This window comes from Mustela nigripes, chromosome 8 (assembly GCF_022355385.1).
Source record: "Mustela nigripes isolate SB6536 chromosome 8, MUSNIG.SB6536, whole genome shotgun sequence".
Classification (NCBI taxonomy): domain Eukaryota; kingdom Metazoa; phylum Chordata; class Mammalia; order Carnivora; family Mustelidae; genus Mustela; species Mustela nigripes.
Window position 1 is genome coordinate 17,298,123 of NC_081564.1, and position 17,849 is coordinate 17,315,971.

The 17,849-nt window shown below is 45.3% G+C and overlaps 1 protein-coding gene across 2 annotated transcripts in view; it reads right to left on the bottom strand.

The window, feature by feature from the left end:
* Positions 1–17,849, bottom strand: part of SVOP (SV2 related protein) — a 74,290-nt gene that overhangs the window by 30,538 nt on the left and 25,903 nt on the right. Inside the window, exons 3-6 of one of the 2 annotated variants that reach the window (XM_059408627.1) lie at positions 17,010–17,095; positions 15,353–15,451; positions 11,456–11,527; positions 2,706–2,830 (exon numbers count right to left, since the gene is read on the bottom strand). In XM_059408627.1, coding sequence (XP_059264610.1) covers positions 2,706–2,830; positions 11,456–11,527; positions 15,353–15,451; positions 17,010–17,095 — 382 coding nt within the window. The remainder of the gene's footprint in view (positions 1–2,705; positions 2,831–11,455; positions 11,528–15,352; positions 15,452–17,009; positions 17,096–17,849) is intronic. The other variant, XM_059408628.1, reaches the window with a different exon arrangement.

Sequence of the window (17,849 nt, forward strand, 5' to 3'; positions counted from 1 at the left end):
AAGTTTCCCACTTAGTAACTTTGGGTTCTTCTCAAGAAAGAGAGTCAGCATTCGGTCTGAAGAGTTGACCTTGAGAATCAGGAAGCGGTGGGGCTGCTGTCATCTAATGGGACACCCAGGTGATGCAATGGACATCTCTCGGCAACCCCCTGCCCAATTTTGGTGTTAAAATGGACAAGCAGCAGCTACAGCCTGGGAAGGACACAGTGACTCAGGCATGGGGTCTGGATCATCCCACCAGGTAAACCATGTTGACTGCATAAGTGCTGGCCAGAGGTGATGGGAACATAGAATGAGTAGCAAGGGTGGAAGATACTGGGCCTCAGGGGTAGCCTGGAGGCCAGCAGCAATAACAGGGACTTTAGTTTATTCCACTAGCCACCCTCTTCTAAATCTTTTTAGGGAAAAGATCAAGGGGAATCCTGGAGAAACTGTTCCCAGATGGGATGAAGAAAGGGAATCCAAGAGGTGCAGAGGGTAGACTGTGGAGGGTCCTGTGATATACCACCTGGACTCACCCTTGAGGACTGAAGCACACAGTCCCTCCGGAATGACGAGGAATGTTACCTGCTAAGAGCTCAGAATTGAGTTCCTGGCCTTGACCAAAAGCAGCTGCCTTGCCCAAGGTCATGCTCGCTCCTTAAGGGCAGCCCATGTCCAAAGGGGTTGATGTGAAGGTACAAAAGTCCAGCCCCCATGGCTCATTTTGGAACAACTCTAAAAAGGCATCCTAGCTCTGGAACTCCTACAGAATCAGCTGTGCTCAACACCTTCCTCTGCCCATTCCAGCTTTACTCACTCCCTTGCCAGTGCTGATCTCGATAACCACTTGCACACTCATCTCCAACCCACATTCTGTTTTGCAAGGTCCCCTATAACAGGACCATGTCGGTCTTGCTCACTGCTTGCTATATCCCCAGCATGAAGTACTAGGCCAGTGCCATAGTAGGCACTCAAGAAATATTGGCTGAATAAATGAATAAACTAGTCCTTATGGGAAATTTCTCTAAATTATTGCAAGAGGAAGTATTATTCCTTACCTTCAATCCATCCTACCCACCATTGCTGGATGACTACTTCTAAAGTACTTCCCTTGCTCAAGAACTCTCAGTGGCTCCTCAGTGCCTGTGGGCAATCCCTTGGGCCTGACATTCTAGGAAGCTTGCCCTGGTCTACCTATCCAACCTCAGCTTTCAGTTCTCACATATCTCACCCCAACAAACTAACCAGAATGGACACTTAGCCTTCCTTGGACTCAGCTATGGATCCCTCTTTTCATTCAGATCACTTCCTATGAAATATCCTATATCATTCCCAATGCCTTTGACTCTTTCCCAATCCTTAATAGAAAGGCAGTACAATGCAATGGTTAGAGCCTAGGCTCTGGAGTTAGAGGGTCTGAGTTAAGATTCTGACTCTGCCTCTTCCTGGCTGTGTCACCTGGGCCAAGTCACTTTACCTTTCTGTGCTTCAGTTTCTGTATCTGTGAAATGGGATGAACAATAGAATTTACCTAGGAAATTTTGGGGGGGGGGGGATTAAAGGAAATAGTCTGGTAAACTGCTTAGAAAAGTACCTGCTTCTTAGTAAACACCAAATGTTGGCTATCATCATCCTCTAGGTTGGGGTCAATGCACCTTTTCTACAAGGGGCTGGATAGTAAATATTGTTGAGACTATTCAACTCTGTTTCTGTACATGATAATGAGCATAGTTCACATGATAATGAAGGATGTGGTTATTCCAATAAAACTTTATAAAATGACTCAGCAGGTTGGATACAGCCCACATGACAATGTCTGCCCATCTCCCAGGACAGGGTAACTTCTTCCTGCAACAGTGACTTCTCTCAGTACCTTAAGAACAGCACCAACAAACTAACACTCAGTTTGCATATGGTTTGGCCCACCCCACCTTGAGCTTAGATTAAAGTGGGGGGAAGGCGTCTTGTGCCCCTCATGATGGTTAAGAGCGTGGATGCTGTAGGAAGATAGACTAGGGTTCTTAGTTCCACTACGCACCCCACTGCGTCTTGGCTTCAACTATAAAATGGAGATGGCAATCACTTGATAAACATGTACCTCCCAGAGCTGCTGCGATGTGTCCCAGAGAAATGCCTAGTCAATGCAAATCTATCATTTTTATGATTATTTCACATTTATGACCTTCCAGCTATTACAATGCATTTTTTTAAAGATTTTGTGTGTGTGTGTGTGTGTGTTTTTTTTTTTAAAGATTTATGTAGTTATTTGAGGGGGGATGAGCAGAGAGAGAGCAGGAGCAGGAGGAACAGAATGAGAAAGAATCCCAAACAGAATCTATACCAAACGTGGAGCCCAATACAGGGCTCTATTCTAGGCCCCTGAGATCACAACCCTAGCCAAAACCAAGAGTCAGATGCCTAACAGACTGAGCCACCCATGTGCCTCTTAGGATTTTATGTTTAAGTAATCTCTACATCCAACATGGGGCTCAAACTTACAACACCGAGATGGAGAGTCCCACGCTCCACTGACTGAGCCAGCCACATGCCCCTACTGTGTGGCTTTTGCATCGTCAATCATTACAATACTGATAATGGTACTCCTCTCTGGCTACCTCCTTGACCCCAGAAGTCCTAGTGCACCATCTCCACATCTGGCCCAAGGTCATGAACATAGCTGACTGGCTGTCTTGCTAGATGGCCAGAGATGGGTGTTTACTTACGACTGGGGGACCCCGCCGATCCCGAAGCCCACCAGGCCTCGTAGCACCAGGATCCAGCTGTACACAGGCGCGAAAGCACTGAGGATGCCGTAGTAGAGAGTCCAGAGCACGCTGATCTTCAGCCCCTGCAGAGGAGGAAGATACCGAGTCACAGGTCTTCTCAGCACCTCCAGACCACATGGCCCTAAACCTGTTGAAAGCCATCAATGGGGTCATGCTCAACAGCGGTCCACACTGCCAAGGGAATACCAGGGATTCTCTATGTGATGGTATCAACCCCTGGGGCTGGTGATGTGGGAGAATTATGGGACAATCTTGGTCATCCCCACTGACCGGCATTTGGTACCTAGGACCCTGAGATGTTAGTTGCCTGGCAGGGCACGAGACTCAACAAAGACTTGTCTTGCATCCTGTACCATCTCAAATGGAATGTTCTACTTGACTGTCATGCAGGTGAAAACCAGGATTATCTGCACCTTGACTTTCACTCTGTTTTATATAGAAATAAGATTTGGGGGGAGGGACATAGTTTGAATATACCCTTAATTTTGCAGGGGTACAACTTGTAGGTAAATCAAAGGAAGTCTGTTGTGGTGGTTTTATCTGGAACTTCACAAAATTTTTCATTATTCCAGAAATCCATACTGTGAAATTCAACACTACATGTGGTATTTGAGTCACGGAGTATCTGTACACAGTCACTGGGTTTCCATGTGTTATCTATGAACAGACTGAACTAATCCTATTTCAAAATGTCAAATATAAAGAAAAAAAATCAATAAAATTCAGTTAAATACAAGCTTATTTATAATCAGGGACAAACATTAACCACTTCCTTTGATTATCTAGGCAATTGTGCATGCCTATTTGCATATTGAAAATAACCCTTATTTAATTAATTGACTCCTTCAAAAAAATCACCCATCATATCATACGTGGGGCATTCTACCTGATTTATTTTATTATTATTATTTTTTATACCTGGATTCTTTTGGAGATTATGTGAGTGGCTACTTCAGTTTAGTTTTGAAATTACTCCTGGATAATTAAGGGGCATTATTAAGAGTTTTCATTACAATATCTAAGTAAAAGGAACATTGCATTTGATGGGTTGAGAACCACCGGGGACACAATGCTGTAAGACAAAACACACATATTCCTGCAGTGTTCATCTAGAGACTGAGAAAAAATTAAGGATGAATGCAATTTAAAATGTAAATTTTGTATCAAAGCCAACACCAAACATATTATGGAGTAGAGACCAACTTTCATGGATTTTAGACCAGCAACATGGTGTCTGGGCAGATCTCTATCTGCAATAATTCTCCCAGATCCAACCTTGAGTTCACTCTCCTGTCCCCCTGGGGACAATTCAGAAGGAAAATGTGAAGCGCCCTGATTTTAGCTTTAAAATTAAAATGAACTGGGGCACCTGGCTGGCTCAGTTGGAAGAGCATGCAACTCTTCATCTCAGGGTTATGAGTTCAAGCCCCATGCTGGGTGTAGAGATTACTTAAGAAAGCTTTTTAAAAAATTAAAATGAATTAAAAGGGACTAGAGAGGAAATATGGAGGTCCCCAGCCTTCTGGAAAGTGTTTTTTAAGTGGGAGAGGGAATATTTTAAATAACTTGCATTAGCTTGCAAGAAAGTGATTTCTTTTTTATTTCAATCATTATTCTAATTATCTCCAAGAAAGTATCCATGTGGAGCTAGTCTGTCTTTAACACCTTTTTAAACACCCACTGATCTCTCTTTTAAACAAACAGGGCAGGGGAGCAACCGTGACCAACTAGAATTAGCAACATTGTCTTATTTTCATTGTATTTATTTTTGCAAATATTTTCTAATTAGGGCAATTGCTACTGATTTCCTATTTAAGGCTCTATAAAGTTTCCTTTTTCAAAAACAAGCATTTAAGGTCTCTCTCTCTCTCTCTCTTTTTTTTAAAGATTCAATTTATTTATTTCAGAGAGAGGGCATGGGGGAAGGGGCAGAGGGAGAGGAAGAGAGAGGATCTCAAGCAGACTCCACTTGTCAGTCGTGGGACTTGATCTCAGGACTCTGAGATCATGACCTGAACTGAAATCAAGAGTTGGCCACTCAACCAACTGAGCCCCCCGCAGGTGCTCTGTTGTTGTTGTTGTTTTTTAATGAAATGGGTATAAAGATAGATATTAATTATATAACAAAACAGGTAGGATAGGAATTATTAAAGGCTAGGGAGCTCTGGATCTATTGCAACAATAATAAAGTAACATTTCTGCAACCCTAAAACACATAACTATGAAATTAGTAACTTGCCACCCACACATATACTTATTTCTCTTCTTTTGGCTTAAGCTAACTTAGAGGGGTTTGCTTCCTTGGAACCCAAGGAGCCTTGAATCAGAAATCGGATATCATTGGGGTGGCACCTGGGGGGCTCAGTCAGTTAAGCGTCTGCCTTTGGCTCCCATCATGATCCTGGCGTCCCAGTATGGAGCCCCAGGTCAGGCTCTCTGCTCAGTGAAGAGTCTGCTTCTCTCTCTGCCCCTCCCCCTGCTCCTTCTCTCACTCACTCATCTCTCTTTCAAATAAATAAACACAATCTTAAAAAAAAAAAAAAAAGACATCATTAGCAGTAGAGAAAATGAAGAGAGGGAAAACAGAGCAGGAGAGGAGAGGCTAGAGAAGAGGGCCTCCAGACCGGTGCCTGAGAGCTAAGCCTCCCTCCAGGGACTGCCTGGGAGCTGCGGTATCCCATTGGGGTTCTCACACCAGGCAGCAAAGACCTGCTTGTCGCCTGTTCTGTAGGGTCAGTGCAGGCTGCAGCTGGCTTGGCATTTGTCTGCTGATGCTGGGGCTTTCCAGTTGGCCAGGGAATGTGGACTCAGCAACCATTGGTGAGTATCATCATGGCTACTGCAAAGGCATGGGTACTACAGCAAACCCCATCCAAGCACTGCTTGGGACCCTACAGAAATGTCTCCTGGGCTTTTGAGCTTTTCATTAACCACACTTGTCATTCTGCCTAACATCAGTCCTACCTTTCAGACTGTTGGTCCCTTCTCCCTCCTACCTTCTCTTCCTTTCTCCTTTTCTTCCTTCCATATTCATTTACGAGCATTCCCTGTATGCCAGGCTCTAGACATTGTACACTCATTAAAAATTGCTCACTCCATTATTCACTTAATAGTAAACATATATCAAGTCCCTGCTGTATGTCAGACACTGGAAATAAAATCATGTATTACTCATTCATTCAATACGCATGTATCAGACACCTGCTTAAACAAATGATATGCATCACTCATTCAATCATTTGTTCAATATGCATGTATTGAGCCTGGCAGTCAAGATGCTATCATTCATTCATTCGTCCCTTGGCCATGCATACATTGAGTGCCTGCTGTTTGCTAAACACTGCACTTTGTCTTGGACTATAGCAGGGAAGATGACAGCCATAGTCTCTGACTTCAGGGACCTTTCATTCCTGTTTTATAAATCACTGCCCCATCATTATACTGGGTCCTCACAGCCTCCTGTGGAAAGAAGCTTCTATTTCCACTCCTACTTCACAAATCAGCACAGTGAGGGTCAAAATAGTTGAGTGATTTGTCCAGGATCAGCAGAGTCAAACCGGAAGTCAGAACTTCCAACCCTGAATGCTGTACTCTGAATGAGCCACTCCCTTCCTCCTGGGGCTTTGATGGCTCCAGTTGCCTCTGACAGAGAACATACATGACAGTGTCGTGCAGCAAGGACAGGTGGGTACAGGTGACTGCAAGAGAACTCGGCCTGTCTTGTCAGTCTCTACTCAGCTCTAGCCAAAAGTTGCCATCACAGAATGTGGACCCTGGGTTGCCAGATAGCCGAATTAAAAAAAAAAAAAAAGCCACAAATGTTTATTTTTAGGCAAAATACATTTCTGAAGCAGAGGCAGTTGATTCAAAATCCTGTACAGCATAGCATGGGTTAAATAAAACACATCTGTAGACCATGTTCAGTTCATGGCTCACTGGTTCACAACCTGTAGCCTGGAAGGACTTCAAGTTTCTGCTCCAAGAAGCTGAGGGTCTTGCCACCTCTTGGGCACCAGGTATGCAGCCTTGAAAAGGAGCTGATGATGTCATCATCATAAGCATCGCTCAGTTCTGGAAGGCTGAAGACTCATGCCTGGTGTCCTCCAGGAATGCCCAGGGCAAGGAAAACAGTCATGGGACAAGGAGGTCTGGGGATCTTCAAAATATTGAGAGGAAAGGCTGTTGCCTGCCAGCCACCTCCTTTTCCCTCGCAAAAGATAACAGGGACCTATAGCCTTTGGACTAGCTAGTGACCTGATCATATTCTGAAATGTTTCTTCTTTGAGTCGCAGCCAATAATAGTTACCATTGATCACAGGCTAACCACGCATCAGTAAATACTGTTCTAAGCACGTTACCTCCATTTCTCATATAACCCTCCCTGCAACCCCCTGAACTATTATTGCTCTCGTCAACCCAGTTTTACACATGGAGAAACTGAGGCTCAGAGCAGTGAAACAACTTGCTTAAGTTTCCCTCACTCGACAGAGGGGATGGAGAATTTTCATCCCAGCAAGGCCACACACCCACAGCTGCCCTTCCTTTGTGAGGTTGCCATAAGCCTTCAGGGTGCAGAAACTTCTGTAGGAATCAAAGTGGCCCACAGCGTTCTAACCTCTTAGGTGAGTCCCTTGCAAAGTCATGCAGCGGACACCCTCCCAGAAGCCTCCCAGCTGGGCGGAGGTAGATCAAGGAGCTAGGAGGAGATTCTTGGCACTTGCTAAAGCTCGCCAGCTGCCCAGCTCACCCTCTGTTTCTGGAGGAGTTCTACAGAAGCCATATAATTAGAACCTGATCCATCCTCCCTGCGGTCGGGCCAGAATTCCATGCAAGGAGGAGGGGGCCCTGCAGTCTGGGGGCGCTTTCTCCTCTCTCCCGTCGGGAGAGCTAGAGGACCACTCCAGAGGCATCCTCTCAGGCTTCCTCTGTTGGGAATGGATGAATGTCGAACTGCTCAGCTGAGTTCGGGGGGGACATTCAGTTACATCTCTCAACAGCCACAGGTGCACACCTGCATTTCAACACTGGCATTTCCAATTATTGTCATGAGCTTGGTCAATGATAGAAACAATAATGGGCATTTATGAATCACTTCCTCTGGGCCAAGAGCTTTCTGTGCCAAGGCCCATTGACTCCAGAATACCCCTGTGGAAGGGAGAATATTATTATCCTACTAACAGATGAGGGAACTGAGGGACAGGGAGGTGGAGTAACTTGTTCAGGGTCATGCAGCCTGTCTGCAGAGGAACCTTAACAGTCTGACCCCAGAGCTCCTGCTTTCACAGGGATGGCATGTTAGTATTTGTCCTGATGAGCACCGGGAGGTAAATAGGAAATCAGGGTAGAGTGGTCCCAGGTGACACAATCAGATGCTACAGAATAAACTCTCCACTATAGTGCAAATTGGCATCACCTGTGCCTTCACTCTGCAGCCTGGTTTCTCAACCCTGGTGCCCTTCACAGTTTGGACAGTCCTGTGGACTTTTTGGAAATCGAGCAGAATCTGACTCACTAGATGCCAGGAGCATGCCTCCCCTCCATTGTGACAACCAAAAAACATCTCCAGACATTGCTGAGTGTTCCCTTGGAGGAATGGGGAGACAAAAATCTGCCCACTCCCTCCTCCGGTGAGAACTACTGTTCTAGAAGTTGCCAAAATGTGTTCAGAACTCACAAAATTCAGTAAATGGCGTTACTGAAAACCCGTCTAGGAATCTTTTTAAAATCTGAGCTATAGTGTTCTCCTCCTTCTCATAAAACGAAGACATCTACATTCTATAGGGCTCCCTCCTGGGAACAGGGTAGGCATGCATGACTGACCTTAGTGGCAGAATGAGCACACTCTTCTGAGGGATGCCAGAATCATAAGCTAGCAACCTTTTGGGGCTTCTCGGCAAACAGAAAACACTCAGCAGTAAAGTCCCTTGCTGATCTGGAGAGGATGAGAGAGCAGCAGAAAGTGGCAACAAGGAGGTCTGATTTTCATCTATTGAGCTCAGCCACTCGAGAGGTAGTTATGGAGTGTCTGCTATAAGGCAGGTCCTCTGCCAGGAGCCCAGGGCCACTTCAGGGAGCAAAACAGGCACAGCCACCTTCCCTATGGGGTTTACAGCACTCACCTGGCCGCCCTCCTGCCCCTGGCAGACATCACTGATCGATCACGGCACCATCCCACTGAGCCTTCCCACTCCTCCAATCCATGTGTCTGGCATCCCCTATGGAATGATTAGAACGGACACAATGGAGGACAAACCCATTTGCCCTTTAGTTTCGGGAACTCAATAAATGGTAGCTGTTACTATCACTATTACTAATCCAATCTCCCCCGACATAACTGAGGCCCCAAGAGGGGAGAGTGACTTGCTTTACTCTCCCAGTGGCAGACCCAGGCTCCAAATGCAGGTGTTTTCACTGAATCCCCCCTGTATTCTTCATGGCTTCGTGATTCGGCAATGGGGTAAGAGGATTTGGGGCACAGTAAAGTTCCTTGTTACGGACTCCTGAATATTTTGTGTGTGCAGATGGATGTTTGCCTCAAGAATAAGTAAATAAAAATTGTTTTTAGCCAGAGACGGAGGGACAAGTCGTCCACCCCGTGCCCAGTCTGAACAGGAAGAGACCACGTGAAGACTTCAGAAGAGCTTTCTCCTTCGATTATTTTAAAACTGCGAAGGCTAATGTTAGTTCCAGCCTCAGTCATATATTTATAGTTTTCAATGCTCAAGCCACCCAAGAATCACTCTGCTTCATTTTAAGAGGGGTTTTCCCTCCCTCCCTCCCTTCTTTCCTTCTTTCCTTCCTTTCTGTCTTCTGCCTTTCCTGCTCTCCTCCCTCCCTCCCTCCAGCCTTGGCTCTGCTCTATCTTCCAACCAGAAAGTGGCTGAAGCAATGACTTACACCCTCCAGAAAAAGGAAGTGGGTAGGAAGAGATGTATGGGCAGAGTTTAGAGAACTGTGGCCTGAAAACCAGAGTCATCCAGGTTCTAGTCTCCTTGGGAGGCCTGGAGAGGTCTTCCCAACTGACCTCCCCAGCCTCTAAAACCAACCGAGAGCCCCTGTGCTACAATGGCTGTAGCTGGTTTCCCAGCCTGGTCACCTCTGATCCTGGCCCCAGGTACTTCTTGGTGGTTGTATAAGACAACGCCGCCCAGGTGCCTGCTGGCCCATGTGTTTCCTGTCCAGCCACAGTGGGAGGGGCTGCAGCAGGACTGCACTGTTCAACTATCCATCCATCCATCCATCCATCCATCCATCCATCCATTGAACCAACATACATTGGTTGAGCATCTATGGATTCAAGCCAGTAGCATCATGGTTAAGGCAAGAGTTTAGACTTAGAAGGAGTGAGACCTGGCTCTGTGACATAAAAACCGTGTGACTTGGGCAAGGTGCCCACACCCCGTGCCTCAGTTTCCCCTTCTGTAGAACCAGATTGACAACAGTACCGTGGTTTGGGTGAGCTAATGCATGTATCATGCTTGGTACAGGGCCTGCCATACAAGGCACTGTGTTATTATCAGTCCATGGCATGCTGGTTACAGTGGGCCCCACCTGTTACCCCTCAGCATCCATACCTCCTTTCTTCCTTCCTAACAAAATTCCAAGTTTGTTTAGATCTCTACACTAGACTAAGTCAGTTCTCAAAGTATGGCCCCAGACCAACAGCATCAGCATTCCCTAGGAACTTGTCAGAAATGCTATCATCGCAATGCCAGCTCACATGTGTCCTGTGTCTAAGCTGTGCCTCACATTGTGCAAAGCTGTTCACACCTAGGCTCTCAGTGAACCCTCCACTGTAGACTCTCTTATTTTTTTCTTTATACAGAAGAGGAAACTGACGCTCAGAGAGGTCAATTCACTTGTCCGAGGTCACACAGCCAGAGGTGGCAGGGTCACAACTGTACCCAGACCCACCTGATTCCAGAGCCCCAGCATGTAAACAGCTACACCATCCTGCCTCAGAGAAACTGCAGACAGAGGAGGGGAGTCCAGAAAAGAGAACGATAAAGCAGTCAGGGCATGTGATCACCCAGTATTGCACAATTAGTCCTGAGCAGGGTACTTAACCAAGTAGAGCTTGCCTAGATCTCCAGAGATCTTTTCTCCCATAAGGCCCAAGTTTATAGTTTGGAGGACTGTAGCTTCACCTGCTGAAGCATTCAAAAAACCCAGGGGCAGCCTAGCAAAGCAAGAGCAGCATAAAATACAAAGGGGACCACGAAGTGACAAAGAAAACAGTAAGAGCTCAATGTGATGCCAGACCTGTAAGTTTCCTCCTTCTTCCTTCTTTAAAAATCCATTTCATGTCGTCTCTGAGGCTGGGCTTCCCCCAAAGCAGACCCTGACACAAGAATTCTAGTACAAACAGTTTATTTAGGTGGTGATCCCAGGAGGGCTGGGGAAGGCAGACAGGTTCCCACAGTGGGCCCTCCTGACTGCCCCCAGTCTCGTGTAAGGGAATGGTGAGTGCCAAGGGGACCAGGAAGGGCCGATAGAATCTTCTGCATTCTGAAACATACATGCTTGGGCCCCACTAGGCACGTGTGATTTCAAGAGTCCACAGCCTCAGAGCAATGTCTTCTCATTGCATTTTGACAGAGCTAATCGGGGCTCCCAAATGCTAAGCAGCACCATTTTGCCGCATGAAGAGAACCCAGAGGACATGCACTTAGGTGAGGTCACCTTACCGTTTTCCTGCCGTACTGGTCTGAGATGTTTCCCCAGAGCGTGGAGCTGGACATCATGCCCACAAAGACTACCTGTGGATGGAAAGACAGGGTGTGTTAGACAGTGACACGGAGCATCGCACAAAAAAGAACAATGACGTGAAACTGTGCTATCACAGCCCAGGAACACCACAGAGCTGACACTGGCTGGGATCCCATGAAGGTGCAAATGCTGTTCTGTGTGCTTCCTGTTATTGGTTAAGCCTCACAAAGATCCTGTGGGGGTGGGTGATATCATTAAGCCCCCAGGACTGACAAGGAAATGGAGACTCACAGAGGGGATGTCCCCTGGCCAGGGTCACGCAGGTGTAAACAGTAAAACCTGGGCTGGAATCAGGCAGGATAACCATAGAACTAGACTCTTGCCAATTTCTCACCATACCGAAGAAAGGTCTTGCCCTGTTGCTAAGACAAGATCAAAGTCAGAGTTTGGAGGGTGCGAGAAACAGAAGACAGAAAGGTTGGGATGAGAACCGTAAGTTATTTCTAAGAGAAAAAATACTCATGGTGTGCCCCGCAATTCACTGTTAACTTCTTAATTATAGATCAGAGTCAATGAGGTTTGAATTGTCATACCCATTTTATAGATGGGGAGCCTGAGGCTCAAAGGGTTAAGAAATCTGTTCAGTCCCCCAGGGGGGCTGGGGAAGAGCCAGGTCTGAAACCCAGGAAGACTGAGTGGAGCTTTCATCCCTGTGTCCTCTTCTTGTCCTCTCCAAGTGCAGGACAGTGCGCTAAATGTTTTGTACTCACATCCTACCTAATGTTCACGGTGGCCCTATGAGGTAAGTGCCATTATCATCCCCATTTTTCAGATAAGGCAACTGAGGCCCAAAGAGGTGAAGGCACTGCCTGGTGCTGTCTCCCCAAACCACAGGCATGTCGTGGGGCAGCTGGCTGTAAACCGGGGCGACGCAGAGGCAGGTGCTCCAACCAGACATGGCTAATTTTAAAGGAATTAATTTCCAAGTCCTCAACTTCCATATAAACTCTTTCCTGAGGACAAGCTAAAGGTCATGCCTATTTCCTGCCCTCTTCCTTTCTCAATTACCCCCTCCTGCTTCTCAGTGCCTCCACCTCTCAGGGCAATGCTTCGAGGTTAAACCTTCTAGGACACCTCCAAAGGGACACCAATGACAAGTCACAAATCATTGTGCGAGTCATCATGCTTCCAATTCCTTTTTAGTATTTTTAACTGAATTGAAAGAGAGCTTAATCAAGCTGTCAGCAAATTAGATCCCTAAAAATAATCTTTCATAAGCAGTTGCTGTGTGCTCTTCAGCATATAACTTGGAAGTTGGTGAAAAAATAATAAGTGGCACTAGTTTTAGAGCTATTACAAAACTCCTTCAGTTCCCCCTCATTTTTTACATGAAATGAAGTAAAAATGAAAAATAGGAAGGAATTGATGCTAAGCCCCATCTCACTTTAATAGAAAGTCCTCATCCAAGAATATGGGATGTAATTGGATGCTGCACGCCACTCATTACAAGGTAGATTCCTGATAAAAACTCACTTGTGTTTAACCATTATCTATCAAAGTAATTCTTTCTCATTTTGATCTATTGCATATTACTAAAAACTATCATGATAACTCAATGCAAGAGAAAAACGTCAACACTGGAGAGCCTTATGAGCTCAGAAAATTAAAAGCAATAATTTAAAATTTATGTATTCTGCCCCGGAAAATTCTGACAGGTGATAAATGGCGTGCTTTCGAATAGAGTAAAACATTGCTATGATGAAACACAGAGATATGGAATGGAAATGCCAGTCCAAGAAGAAAACAAGACAAGGCAAAATTTCCAAATACTTCTGAAGACCTTATTCATGTTATTTTAAAATGGGACAGTGGGTATCAGATAAATATTTCAATTCCATTTGGTACATTTTAAAAAGTGACATGAAAGTTTACTCTATTTTTAAAATATGTCAATATGCCAGAAACCTTTGAATCTGCAATGTACAATTTAAAACATTTAACATTGGGGCACCCAGGTGGGTCAGTCAGAGGAGTGTGTGACTCTTGATCTCGGGATTGTGAGTTTGAGCCCCACTTTGGGTGTTGAGAGGACTTAAATAAATAAAAGTTAAAAAAAAATAAAAAAATAAGAAGAAGTAATGTCAAAAAAGTTATAAAAATAAAATAAAGACAGTTAATGTCAATTTTGAATTCTATGAGAGTCCTGGCACATGCATAGTTTTCATAAAATTCTTTTCTAGATAACCTAGAACAAAAATGTTTGAAGGCTGGTGTCTTGGGTGCAGTTTTGTCTTAATCATGTACTAAGGGATATCCCTGCACCCTGGAAGAATTAAGCATTTCCCGTCAGCACGCAGTCCCATTTTCCCTCCCTGGAGTGAGAGATCTAGGCACAGCAGAGCACTACTTTATTCCACAGTCATTACGGTAATCATGCACCGTATTTCTTATGACAATAGTGTTGGTCTCTCTTATCCTCTGTATGTACCTTATAGAGGTAAAGCAACTCCTGCCGTGCTCTAACTTTTCCATAGAAGCTTGGCCATGAAACTTCATAACTTTATCCAGCCCATGAGTCTAAATTTTATGCCATAAGGAAGTAGTCCAGGGCAGTGGCTGGGAATGGGGACTCTGAGTCTTACAGACCTGGATTTCAATTCTGCCTCTGCCTCTTATGGGCTGTGTGAGTTTGGGCAAGTCATCACCCTCTCCGAAAATGGGAGTGATAAGAGCACCTCTTTCACAGGGTTGAGAAGGCTAAAAAGATTTGTATGCCAAACCCTTAGCGCAGAGTCTGGAACATAGTAAGTGCTCAGTAAATGGTTTGTTTGTTACAAATAAAATGGTTCTCAGAGCCAAGAAAGGTTCCACATTGCAAAAACACAGCTTTGGGGGTATCAGTGAGAATCAGGAACACAGAGAGAAGTATCAAGCACACAACCCTACCACATGCTAGGCACTGTATATTTTCATTGCTCATTTGCAGAGAAACAGCCGTCATCACACCCATTTTGCAGGAGATGAAATAGTGCCGTAAAGCACCTTGCTCAAGGTCACACACACATCCAGGTGACTAAACCACAAAAGGCAGCAGTATGTGTTTATAAAACTCGTCCCATGGGGCTGCACAGTTTTACTGATAATAGCAGGCCTGGTTACTGAAGCCCATTTTAGAACAGTTACAGCATCCTGGGAGGAGCTCCTGACTAACAATTACTGTACTCTGCCAGTAGCTAGGCTGTGTGACCTTCGTGAGTGACTTAACCTCTCTGTGCCTCATTTTCCTCATTTAATAATAGTACCTACTTCCTAGGGTTGTAAGGATTAAAGAGCACAAGATATATTATGCATAGATTGCATGCAATATATGTAAAGCCCTTTGCACAGAAAGAGCTCAAGAAATATTAGCTTTTGTACCATTATTATTACCCTCTTCTCCAGCCTGGCCATTCCTCACCCTTTTAGAGGGTTGCCACTGGACTCCCCTAACAAATATTGAGGGTTCTCCGTCACTTTCCATCGAGTCTTCATTCAGGGAGCAGTGCTCCCCACCATTTATTCAACATCTACTATGGGTCAGGAATGGAGTGGTTTCAATCCTCAGATCACACTCGTGCTGGTGTCTCCATTTTGCTGTCAGGTGAGGTTATGAGATTTATGAGCAGGTGGATTCCAACTTCCCAGCAACTGCGCAGAAGGTCTGGGACCCCAGGTTGTGGGGCCCCACGGGGGGGTTGCATGATTTCCAACGAGGGCTTCATTCTTTCCTGCTGAGCCCTTGGCAGCAGAAAAAGAGGGAGACACCCCCACAGAACGCCCCGGGGGGAGGTCCTGACTGTGTGCGCAAGCCAGGAGAGAGCTGCAGGGCTGCCTACCGAGGTCAACAACGCCACCTGCCAACTGGGGAGTCTCCACTCGCAGTGCAGCTGTGGGGCAAGGATGCTGAGGATCATCATTTCCATGGCATCGGCCATCTGCAGGGAGGAAGCAAACGTTGTAAGGCCAGAGTCTGCCCAGGGCTGGGGCAGGCTGTGACCAAGTCCACAACCCCTGAGAGGGCATACAGAAGCCCCTCTTCTACTGGCTGCTGAGTGCCCTGCTGCACATCGAAACACTGAAAGGTTCGAACAGTATGAGTACCATGCGGGAATGGACAAATAGGCAGTTAATGTTCTGTGTGTGTTTCTGTTTTTCAAACCATAGGGGCAGGGATGCCTGGGTGGCTCAGTGAGTTAAGCATCTGCTTTCAGCTCAGGTCATGATCCCAAGGGTCCTGGGATGGAGCCCTGAGTTGTGCTCCTTGCTCAGCAAGGAGACTTCCCCCAGTTCATGATCACACACACACACACACACACTCTCTCTCAAATAAATAAATAAAATAAATAATCTTAAAAAAAAATAAAGCCATAGGGGCATTCCCCAAATGAAGTGGGGGAGACATTCTATTTCTAAAATCTGAGAAAAACTTTTTGTAGAGGTAGAGAGAAAATGATCTTTTCTCTTTAACTCAATGGAAGACAAGTTTATCTTTGGTTTATAAACCTCAGGCAGAACTGTCAGTGAATTTAATAAGTACAACCTTTTACTATATTAGCACATACCAGGAAGTCCCAGTAATTATATATCATGGTATCTTTATGAGGCAAGACAGAAATGAGAGACCAAAAGTAGACCCGCACGGCCGTGGGAATGTGATGGATAATGCTGGTGGCTTTTTAAATTAAGGAGGTGCTCAGGACGCCTGGGTGGCTCAGTCTGTTGGACGACTGCTTTCAGCTCAGGTCATGATCCTGGAGTCCCCGGATCGAGTCCCGCATTGGGCTCCCAGCTCCATGGGGAGTCTGCTTCCCCCTCTGACCTTCTCCTCGCTCATGCTCTCTCTCACCTCCTCTCTCTCTAATAAATAAGTAAAATTTATTTTATTATATAAAATAATATATATAATATATTTAAATATTATATTATCTATATTATATAATAAATTATATAAAATAAATAAAATTTATTTAAAAAAATTAGGGGGTTGCTCAGTGACGTGGGGAAACTGGAGATCCAGTTGAAAAAAAGTGGGTCATCTGGTCACTATCTTACAGCTTTCATAAAAGTCAGTTTCAGTTGTATTAAAGGTCTAGCTGTGTTCCTTGCTAGAGGTAGATTAGGGGATTTTAACAAGACATCATGAACCTCTTGAGGCAGGAGGCACATTTTTATTGGTGCATGTTTATCAAGGGGGAGCTCCAAAGATGACATCATCATCCTATGGCAGCCCTGAGTCCCAAATGGTTGAGAACCCCTTAATTTAGCCAGAAGCTTCAAATCCACCTTGAGGGCAATCGCCAATTACCCGCAAACTCCCACCAAGGGCAGATCTTCATGGTCGCCAAGGATCATTCTACATAAACTTTTGTTGATTCAAGCAAAGCCTCCATGTGGAGGGAACTATGTCCTTCCTTGTGGCCCCCAGAAGTCATTCAAGCAGCATGAGGTTTCCCGGGGACTGAATATGAGGTCACCGTTCCTGGGAATACTTGCCCAAGCCAAGCCGGTGAGAACAGACAGCTTCCATTGAAATTTTCCAAACCCAATGGCTTCCACCGCATCTTCCACCATGAAAGTATCTGGAAAAGAGAGAGGGAGATCAGAGGAAGGAATGAGGGCATCCCGCAACTCTCTGCATGGGGCGGGGCAGTCTACAGCCAAGCTTAGTAAAGGCAGCACACGCTATTTCTAGAAATGTCATCCTAAAGAAACATTCCCGCAAATGCGAAGAGATGCCTTGCTTACAAAGTCCACGGCAACATTGTTTATAAAAGGGAAAACAGGAAAACCCAGACTGTCAACAGGGGTTGGTTAGATAAATTATTATATGTCTCATCATCATATATACACATGTATATATGCACATTACGAAATATGACCTGCCTGTTAAAAGGAATGTGCAGATATAGGAAGATGTACCTAACATATTGTTAATTAATTTTTAAAAACGAAGCAATCTGTGCAGCCTGTATGGTATGACTCTCTTCTCAGAAATGTACACGCCTACGTGTATATGTATGCATATGGATATATGTATGTGCTGATGCATGGAATGTATACCAAACTTCACCTTACGGTTTCATTTTTGTTGTCTTTGGAGAGAGGAAGGGAGAGCTCCTGTGAGATTTCAACTCTCTTCAACAGTGTATTGCTTCCTTAGTTGGGAAAGAAAGAGACTTTTTAAAAGCTAAATGCCCCTGCACTCAGATGGAAAGCTATCCACGTTAAGTCGAAAGGTAACTGGGAAGAGGTAGGCGTCATTAAGAACGGTCTTCGTGGGCGCCTGGGTGGCTCAGTGGGTTAAAGCCTCTGCCTTCGGCTCAGGTCATGATC